At 43.8% G+C, this 10,861-nt stretch overlaps 1 protein-coding gene across 1 annotated transcript in view; it reads right to left on the reverse strand.

The window, feature by feature from the left end:
- Window positions 1–2,034, reverse strand: part of DKK2 (dickkopf Wnt signaling pathway inhibitor 2) — a 76,239-nt gene extending 74,205 nt beyond the window's left edge. Inside the window, exon 1 of the mRNA XM_025182724.2 lies at window positions 1,969–2,034. Coding sequence (XP_025038509.1) covers window positions 1,969–2,017 — 49 coding nt within the window. The 5' untranslated portion in view covers window positions 2,018–2,034. The remainder of the gene's footprint in view (window positions 1–1,968) is intronic.
- Between the last annotated feature and the right edge of the window lie 8,827 nt (window positions 2,035–10,861).

Consider the following 10,861-nt stretch of genomic DNA (forward strand, 5'->3'; position numbering starts at 1 on the left):
CTCTACTGAGAATGTGTAAACAGATTTTTCAACAGCTCATAACTTGGCCAAATTTGAGGAAATTTTCACAGGGACAGCAAAAGGAAGGTACTAAATGAAACAATGAAACAATTCTTTTTAAAAAACACATGGAGAAAACAATGAATTTTTAAAAATAGGTGAACTGATTTAGCTTACATTCCTGCCCCCGCCCCCTCGGCACATACATACACACAAATTAAATCAGCATGAGGCAAACACCTGCCATGGAAAATTTCTGTCCAAATGGGAAAAGAGTCTGGAAAAATTATAAGCAACTGAAATAGGGTTTATAATGGGAAGTGTTGGAGGAACATTAAGTATAGATGGCGCTACCAGCTCCGCCAATAAATATTAAGAATACTGTTCTTGTCATAAAAATAGCTGAAAACACAAATAGTGAATCACAGTAAGATACAAACTAGGTTGAGGGATAACAATAGGGTTAGTCAAAAATCTTCCAAAGTTATTTGACAGTTAATTGGGTTTATTAAAATATATTCTCCTCCCTCACACACACACAGTTTCTATTTTCACAGAAAATTTGGAGGCTATAGAACTCTTCTCACTCATTCCCCCAATTAATGTTCTTGTTTCACCAAGAAAACAAAATCACTTTGCTTTGGGCTGAACCAAAAAAAAAAACACATTTTGGTCTTTTGATTCAGCCAGCGAACCTAAAAATTGATTAATGGAGGAAAATAAGCTTCCATTTCCTCCTTGTATCTTTCAGGAAGAGGACAGCTTCTATAGTTAAAATATGATTAAATAAAGCTCTCATTTCTAAAAATGTAAGTGGATATCTCCTTGATGTATTTATCCCTCAAGTTTATTTCTGGACTTGTTTTCTGGGTACTGGGAAACCATTTTGGTTGTTACATGAATGTTTTTAAACATACTATTACTCGTAGAAATATTTTTTAGACTTGTTCTAGAAATATACCATGGTGTTTGCTTTAATTACAGCTGGTCATGCTTTTTCATTCAAAACATTTTCTACCCAAAACACAAAATGAGCTTTTTTGGGAAAAGCTTCCAGTTTTATGATTTTTTTCCACATTTTTGGTCAAAACATAATGCATTTTTAAACGTTAATTTTTCATAATTTGACATTTTTACCCCTGTTCACCCTTCGTACCACAGAATGTATTCATTATGGCCAACGTTTTCATGTATTTCCTCTTAAAGTTTCAGTGACAAAAGGAAAAATGAAGAGGTCAGGATGTTTTGAAAAAGTTAAAAACTGGCAGAAGGAAAATTGGAAAGAAGGAAGGAAAATTTTTTTTAAAAAATCATGGAACTCATTTTACTCAATGGCAAAAAAGGAAAAGCCACACTTTTTGCTTAGTTACGGGTATTAAAATTTGGTCCATGATTTGACAGCTGATGTAGTCTTTTTTGAGAGAGAAAGAGTTCAAAAAGGAGAAATATTCTTTTTCAAACTTTTTGAGTGAAAGGGTCTCAATGAGCCTTCACTTGTCTAAGGTGACAACCTATATGTGAATAATATTAAAGGCCAGATTTTAATCTCACATTTTACACTAGTTACACCATAACTTAATTGAATTCAGTCAAACTATTCCTGATTTATACTAGTTTCTGGTCCTAATGTTTTTATTCCACTTAAACAAAATTACCTGATCTTCAAATTGAATATGCTTTTCATTCTTTAGAATACATATTTTATGAAATACATTATATAAAATAAAGATGCATTGTTTGTGTTATTGTTTTTTAGACTCTTCAGATGCATTGAATTTCCACCATCCCTTGCAACAGCTCTCACAGACCAGATATAGCCAGTGTTTCACTTCATGAGGCCCTACTCGGCAGTTTTATGTCTTACTGAAAAAAACACAGCCAGGGTCATTAAACATTTTTCATTTTTGTTTGGTCTCACTGAAGAGCGTTAAGAGAGGGAATACTTGAAAAGATGGAAAATAAACTTACTTTTGAATGCCCAGCTGACAGAATCTTTGCTGCCTAGGAGCCATTTCATCCTTGAACACAGCTTCATACTTTCACTTTCTATATTAAGGCCAGTAGAAATTCTCAAGGCAGAGTAGCATGAAGAGTCTGATCCAAAGTCCACTGAAGTCAATGGAAAGACTTCCTCCATCATCAGTAGGCTTTGGATCAGGCCCTCAGTGCTTAAAGAACTGGGACTCAGATCCACAGAAGCGATCCCAGATTTAGGCACCACTGCAATTCACAAAAGTCCTGCTTAGTTGTCACCTAATCCTATAGGCACCTAAAGTGCTGCTGTTACAGTCCCTTAAATTTCTGCTTGTACATAACAGGTGTCTAGAGACCTATTATAGCACTGCCCTTCAGAGGGTTCAGTAACACCTATCTATCCTGCCTGTGGAGCCTGTTCCAGTATGTGGGCGCAGAGTCTGCCTACCACAGGGGAGGGGAACCTTTTTTAGGTTGGGGCTGCTGGCCTACAGAAAAATCAGTCGGTGCTGCACACAAGTGAGAAGCTGAAGGAGGGCTGGAGCACCAGCACGGCTCCACCCCCTCAGCATTGGGGAGCACCTGATCTTCGGGGGCCAGATCCAGGCAAGCCGGGGACCACATGGCCTACCAGATCAGGGCCTATTCAAAAGGCAGCAAGAGTAGGAGATGTGGGTGGCTCCTACTTTATAACTTTAGCCTGATGGTTAGAACACTGAGATGGGTTGCAGGAGAGCCTAGTTCCATTCTGCCACAAGAGTGCCTTAACCACAGAATATAGCTCCTAAAAAGGGAACAGGAGATGTCATGTTCTCTCATAGTTTTGTCTAATTTCTAACCTCTCATTCCACATAGAGAGGCAAAGGATGCAGTAATTTATCAAATGGGTTAAAATCCATATTAAGAGATTTTTTTCTGATGATGACCAGTACAGAACATTGAGGTAGTATTAACTAACTGGCTTGGCCTATCACAATTCAGGATTTACATAGCTCATTTGTCAATAGTTATTAACCATTCAGGATTGGGAATCAGTGTCCCTGGCGCAAAAATTTTAGACAGAAATACGCAAGAAACAGGGTACAAAACTGGCTAATTCCTTTCCATTCACGGGGACGCAAAACTGAAAGGTTTTTTTTTGTTTTGTTTTTTTTAAAGAAAATGAGTACAGGCAGTCCCCGGGTTACGTACAAGATAGGGACTGTAGGTTTGTTCTTAAGTTGAATTTGTATGTAAGTCGGAACTGGTACATATTGTAGGGTAAACTCTAGCCAAACATTTTTTTTAGTTTTGGATAGCATAGGGAAAGGTTAACTCCCCTCTAATGTTTGTTTTGCTGTCTGTTCCCCTGTTCAGAAGATTTCACATCTATTTCTGTCCCTGTGACAAACTCAGGACTAAAGGAGTAACTCATCAATTACCAAACAGCTCTGCACCATGCTTTGAGCTAATAGCTTTATTTCCACACACCACCCAGGGTTCTAGGAGGAGGGTCCTTTTTTTGCTAACACAATGAGGCCAGCACTTTGTTTGTTTTGGTGGAGTCTTTGTTTGCCCAGGGAGCCCAGCATGTATAGGGGGAGGAGGGGCGGAGAGGCTGCTTTTGTCTGCTGTTCGGCAGCCTGTTGCTCAGGGGAGGGGGCAGCCTGTTGCTGGCAGGGGGGGAGGAGGGAGGCGTGCAGGATGCGAGGCCACGGGGGGGGGGGCAGCGGGCGTGGGGAGGCACTTTTCCTCTGCCCCGCAGCTCTGCGGGATCCCTGTCCCTGTGGCCAGCTGCTGCAGGCAGAGGCCAGTTGGAGCCGGCCGAAGAGGAGGAGGAGGTGGATTCTAGGACCCAGGTGAGCGAGCCCCGGGGATGCTGCTGCGCTCCGGGAGCCCGGCATGTATAGAGGGGAGGAGGGGCAGAGAGGCTGCTTTTGTCTGTTGGGCAGCCTGTTGCTCAGGGGAGGGGGCAGCCTGTTGCTGGCAGGGGGTGGGGGGGGGGGGGCAGCGGGCGTGGGGAGGCACTTTTCCTCTGCCCGGCAGCTCTGCGGGACCCCAGTCGGAGCCGGCCCGAGGAGGAGGAGGATCCTAGGACCCAGGTGAGCGAGCCCCGGGAATGCTGCTGCGCATGTGCGGGAGTTGCCTCACCCCGTTCGTATCTAGGGATCCGACGTAAGTCGGATCCATGTAAGTCGGGGACTGCCTGTAATCCTATGGCACCTTCTAGACTAATAGATTTATTTGGCATAAGCTATTGGGGGAAAAAAACACTTCATCAGATGCAGACACAGCTACCTCTCTGCGGGTATGTCTACATTACAGCATTTTTCCAGAAAAACAGACATTTTTCCAGAAAACTATATTTACATCCACACTGCTATTGTGTTCTTTCGACAGCAAGTCTAAAGAATGGAGGGGGTTTTCTGACAGTAGTAAGCCTATTTCTACGAGGAAGAAGCCTTTTTCTGAAAAAGCTTTTTCAGAAAAAGGTGCATGTGGATGCAGAAGAGGAAGTTCATTTGAAGGAAGAGGCCTCCAGGAAATAACACAGGTGCCCTGGTGGCCACTCCATCCATACTAATCATACTTTAATGCAAGATAGCATCCAATGAATGTGTATGCTATCTTTCAAAAAAGCATATCGCTTTTTCATTGCGCTTTTGGTGTGTGGATGCTCTCTTTCAAAAGAAGTTTTCCAGAAGATCTCTTCCAGAAAAGCTTCTTCCGAAAGAAGCCTGCAGTCTAGACATAGCCCGAGACTTGAAAGGTCTTACTCCAGCAGCAATCATTACGTACCAGAAAAAAAGCAACAGATAAAAGGGTCTTAGAAGACTTAGTCATTTCTATTTAGTGAAATATCCAGTAACAGAGAAAAAGATTTATATTCCCTAAAAGTTATTGTACTATGTAACAAAGAAAATTATACTATGATAATTAAATTTAAAGATCATCAGGCAATATTCTTACAAACTGAATAGGACAAATTCACTCCTAGTAAAACCCCACTGAATTCAAAGGAGTTACATCAGAAATGAATTTGGTGCATAATGTATATTTTTCACTATTAAAGGGCCACCTTTTTTGTTTAACATTAAACCAGTGATGGAAAGTAGCCATATAGAGGTCAGATTAGTTATCATGGCAGTACTTTCTGACCTGAAAAAAATCTATGTACCTATCTGGCTCAATTGACTGGTCAGCCTTGTATATAGTTGCCTGGCATTGCTGACCTGGTGGCAGCTGAAGCATGTTGATGGGTTTTTGTCCAAATACTAGAGGTAAAATCCTGGCTTTACGGAGTAAATGGCAAATCTTCCATTTTCCACCGAAAACTTCATCCTTGGTCTCATGGAATTACCAAAGAGTGGATTCTCTCATCTGCATCTATTGGAGAAAGTAAAAGAGGCAACAAACTAGGACATGCCTTTCTTAGCCAGAGAATGCCTGAGCAGAACTATCAGCAAAATATGTAGGTGCAAGTAGGTAGGAAGACAATAGGGAGAAGAAATAGTTAGTGCCCATGAAACCTCATGATACAATCTACATTTTTGTTAGTCTCTATGGTGCTGCAGGACCATCCATTGTTCTTTAAGTTTTTTCAGTTAAATAGTAACATGGCTACCCCTCTGAGACTAGTAAGGAGAAGAGTTTATCTTTCAAAAGGTCAGTTAATGCCTAGCTAGTCTGGTGGGGGAAGTGCAGTTGCCGTCTCTCATCTGATTTGTTTATCCAGTCCTCTCTCCTTTCCCCTTCCTCTGTCCAGTTTCTTTCTTTCCTAGGGTCACTTAATGGAAGAGCCCTTCCAAATTCACCCCTGGAGAATTCCACTGAAACCAGTCAGTCAAAATACTACAGGGTGCATTTGGTCCCTTGCCTCTTTCACTCATATCCACCACGGGCAGCTCCATGTTTCCGCATAACAAGTACCAGAATACGAAACACTGCAGCTGCCAAGAAATGCAGAACAAACAGATTTACATGTTTTTTCCTTTATTTCCATCATTTGACCCTTGCTTTTAGTTCTAGGAGAAACTGTAACTATATTTACATGTTTAATCTAGAAGAAATGTTAACTTTTGTTTAGATGGCTATGGAGACTTTGATCTTTGGCTTTGATTTTCCAAATTTTTTTAAAGCAAAACATAATGTATTAATGAAAACATTGAAATTGTTGGTTTTTAAGACTATTTCCCATTCATGCTTTTGATTCTTTCATCCCCTGCTAGATCTTCTTTGGCTTCCCTGAAGTTTTGTAACTTTAGTTCAAAGTCCAAAAAATTAACTTACGTTGTATCCCAACAATGTAGGCAATCAAATCACTCTGATTGCCCAATTCATTTCAGTCATAGCTGATTCTGAATCAGCACAGAAGTATCTGGCATCAATACGGTGCTAGAGCCTTTTTACCTACCACAATAATCATAAAGCCCCATGAATGGAGAGAAGAAATCTGGGGGAGTAAGAAATTAAAGATTTTGATGAAAGAATATGGATCAAGATGTACAAGATAAAAACAGCCGAGGGAGAAAACAAAATATGACAATATGAATTTGGGGTTTGTTTCTTTTATAATAGAAGTTCTAGATCTGTGATATACTTATTGGCTGTGTCTACACTGGCCTCCCTTTCGGAAAAGGGATGCTAATGTAGCACTTTGGAATAGGCAAATCTGCGGGGGATATTTAAATATCCCCCACGGTATTTGCATTAACATGGCTGCCGCTTTTTTCTGGCTTGGAGATAAGCCAGAGAAAAGCGCCAGTCTGGATGTGATTCTCCGGAAAATAAAGCCTTTTCCGGAGGATCTCTTATTCCGGAGAATAATGTATATTTTTCACTATTAAACCTTGTGAGGAGGGCTTTAAACTAGGTTCGACGGGGCAGGTGAGCAAAGACCACAGGTAAGTGCTGCATGTGCGGCACTGGGAGATGGGTTGGAAATGGGGGGGGGGGGCTACAGCCTATAATGGCAAGGAGAAAGGAGGGTCAGGACACAACAGGGAGGCAAGATCAAATCAGTATCTTAGATGCCTATATACAAATGCGAGAAGTATGGGTAATAAGCAGGAAGAACTGGAATTGCTAACCAATAAATACAACTATGATATCATTGGTATTACAGAAACCTGGTGGGATGGGACGCATGATTGGAATGTTGGTATGGAAGGGTACAGCTTGCTCAGGAAGGACAGACAGGGAAAAAAGGGAGGAGGGGTTGCCTTGTATATTAAAAATGTACACACTTGGACTGAAGTGGAGATGAACGTAGGAGATAGCTGTGTAGAGAGTCTCTGGGTTAAGCTAAAAGGGGTAAAAAACGAGGGTGATGTCATGCTAGGAGTCTACTACAGGCCACCTAGCCAGGTGGAAGAGGTGGATGAGGCCTTTTTTAAACAATTAACAAAACTATCCAAAGCCCAAGATTTGGTGGTGATGGGGGACTTCAACTATCCAGACATATGTTGGGAAACTAACACAGCAGGGCACAGGCTATCCAATAAGTTTCTGGACTGCATTGGAGACAACTTTCTGTTTCAGAAGGTTGAAAAAGCTACCAGAGGAGAAGCTGTTCTGGATTTGATTTTAACAAATAGGGAGGAACTAGTTGAGAACTTGAAAGTGGAAGACAGTATGGGGGACAGTGATCATGAAATAATAGAGTTCATGATCTTAAGGAAAGGTAGAAGGGAAACCAGCACAATTGAGGTAATGGATTTCAGGAAGGCAGATTTTGATAAGCTCAGAGAACTTGTCGGTAAGGTCCCATGGGAAGCAAGACTGAAGGGAAAAACAACTGAGGAGAGTTGGAAGTATTTCAAAGGGATGTTGTTAAGGGCCCAAAAGCAAACAATTCCGCTGTGTAGGAAAGATAGAAAATATGGCAAAAGACCAGCTTGGCTTAACAAGAAGATCTTGCATGATCTCAAAATAAAAAAGGAGTCATATAAAAAATGGAAACTAGGACAGATAACAAAGGATGAATATAGGCAAGCAACACGGGAATGCAGGGGCAAGATTAGAAAGGCAAAGGCATAAAATGAGATCAAACTAGCTACAGGCATAAAGGGAAACAAGAAGACCTTTTATAAATACATTAAAAGCAAGAGGAAGACCAAGGACAGGGTAGGCCCACTGCTCAGTGAGGAGGGAGAAGCAGTAACAGGAAACTTGGAAATGGAGGAGATGCTCAATGACTTCTTTGTTTCGGTCTTCACGGAGAAGTCTGGAGGTGTGCCTAACGTAGTGAATACAAGCAGAGAGAGGGTAAGTTTAGAAGATAGGATACACAAAGAACAAGTTAAAAATCACTTAGAAAAGTTAGATGTCAGCAAGTCACCAGGTCCTGATGAAATGCATCCCAGGATACTCAAGGAGCTAATAGAGGAGGTATCTGAGCCTTTAGCTATGATCTTTGAAAAATCATGGCAGACAGGGGAGATTCCAGAAGACCGGAAAAGGGCAAATATTGTGCCCATCTATAAAAAGGGGAATAAGAACAACCCAGGAAACTACAGACCGGTCAGTTTAACGTCTGTCCCAGGGAAGATAATGGAATTAAGGAAATCATATGCAAACACTTGGAAGGTAATAAAGTCATAGGGAATAGCCAGCATGGGTTTGTGAAGAACAAGTCATGCCAAACTAATCTGATAGCTTTCTTTGATAGGATAACGAGCCTTGTGGATAAGGGAGAAGCGGTGGATGTCATATACCTAGACTTTAGTAAGGCATTTGATACGGTCTCGCATGATATTCTTATTGATAAACTAGGCAAATATAACTTAGATAGGGCCACGATAAGGCGGGTGCATAATTGGCTGGATAACCGTAGTCAGAGAGTTGTTGTTAACGGTGCTAAATCCTGCTGGAAAGGGATAACAAGTGGAGTTCCGCAAGGGTCTGTTTTGGGACCTGTACTGTTTAATATCTTCATCAATGATGTAGATATTGGGTTAGAGAGTACGCTTATTAAGTTTGCAGATGATACCAAACTGGGTGGGGTTGCAACTTCTTTGGAGGATAGGGACATAATTCAAAATGACCTTAGCAAGTTAGAGAAATGGTCAGAGGTAAACAATGAAGTTTAATAAAGAGAAATGCAAAGTGCTCCACTTAGGAAGGAACAATCAGTTCCATACATACAAGATGGGAAGCGACTGTCTAGGAAGGAGCATGGCGGAAAGGGATATAGGGGTCATAGTGGACCACAAGTTGAATATGAGTCAACAGTGTGATGCTGTTGCAAAAAAAGCAAATATGATTCTAGGTTGTATCAACAGGTGTGTTGTAAGCAAAACTCGTGAAGTCATTCTGCCACTCTACTCTGCACTAGTTAGGCCTGAGCTGGAGTACTGTGTCCAGTTCTGGGCACCACATTTCAAGAAAGACGTGGAGAAATTGGAAAGGGTACAGAGAAGAGCGACAAGAATGATTAAAGGTCTAGAGAACATGACCTATGAAGCCAGGCTTCATGAACTGGGCTTGTTTAGTTTGGAAAAAAGAAGATTAAGGGGGGACATGATAGCGGTTTTCAAATATCTAAAAGGGTGTCTGTAGGCGTCCTGACCGCCCCCACAGCGTCGCTCGTCGTCAGCCTTGGGGAATTGGCTCTGCTGGCGGCCATGCTATTCGATTCAGGCCACTGTCCTCTGACAGTGCCCACGTAGCCTGGGCTTTCCCCCTTCCGGGGGAAGGAATTTCGTTCCTTCTCGATTATGCCGAGAGGGGGTACCGGGTAGGGAGGAGAGAGGAGGGCCCGGACCCACCCTCGCTCCCGGGCCCCAGCCCAGGGCCCTAAAGGACACGGACCAGCTTCGGTCTGGGTCCGGTTGGGCAGGGGTGTCCTCCCGAAACCTGCCCAAGTGAGGGGCTTTTGTATGGCCTTCCCCTGGGCTACTTCCTCTCCATCCTGTCCCCCCTCGTGCCCTGCTGCTGGCTTACTCCGCCCTCCGTGGGTCCGCTGCTCATCTCTTCGGGCGACCTTCCGGACCCCGTTGCTCCACGGCGGTCTGCGAAACCCGGCGTTCCGCAGCCAGGAGGGGTCTCCCCCTCGCCCCATCCGGGGCGGCATTTAAAACTCCCACCGCGCCCGGCGCCGGAGGGTGATGTGCTCCTGACGTCACCCGCTGACTCCACCCCTCCCGCAGCGTCTGTGCCGCCACTGCCGCCGAGGCGGTCAGCTGGTCTGCGGTGCGAGTACAACCGGTGCAAGGCCGGTGCGCGCTCCCCCGCCGCCCGAATAGGGCTTTCGCCGCGGGTGTTTTAGTGCGGGGTTGCGGGGCCCCATCACAGTGTCACAAGGAGGAAGGAGAAAATTTGTTCCCCTTGGTTTCTGAGGTCAGGACAAGGAGTAATGGGCTTAAAGTGCAGCAAGGGAGGTTTAGATTGGACATTAGGAAAAAATTCCTAACTGTCAGGGTGGTCAATTATTGGAATAAATTGCCAAGGGAGGTGGTGGAATCTCCCTCTCTGGAGATATTTAAGAACAGGTTAGATAGACATCTGTCAGGGATGGTGTAGACGGAGCATGGGCCTGCCTTGAGGGCGGGGGGCTGGACTCGATGACCTCTCGAGGTCCCTTCCAGTCCTATGATTCTATGCACATGGAGATTTCTATGAAGGTATCAAAAAGGTAGAGGTCAGCTTCTCATGGGCAGTCAGTGAAGGTAGGCCAGGGGAGGCAAGCCCCCAACACCCAGGTGGCATGCATCCCCAGCCTCCCCAGCTCCGGAGCATGGCGAGGGAAGAGGGTACACAGTTCCAGCCCCTCTGGCCCTGGAGCACTGGGAAGGTAGGTGTTGGGGCAGCAACACTTCACCCCCCAGTAGGTGTTCTGGGAGCAGAGTGTGGGTAAGGCCAGGCTGGTGGTTTGGGAAGGCAGTGCCTTCCCCAGCCTATTATATCA

The sequence above is a fragment of the Pelodiscus sinensis genome, chromosome 5 (genome assembly GCF_049634645.1).
Source record: "Pelodiscus sinensis isolate JC-2024 chromosome 5, ASM4963464v1, whole genome shotgun sequence".
NCBI lineage: Eukaryota > Metazoa > Chordata > Testudines > Trionychidae > Pelodiscus > Pelodiscus sinensis.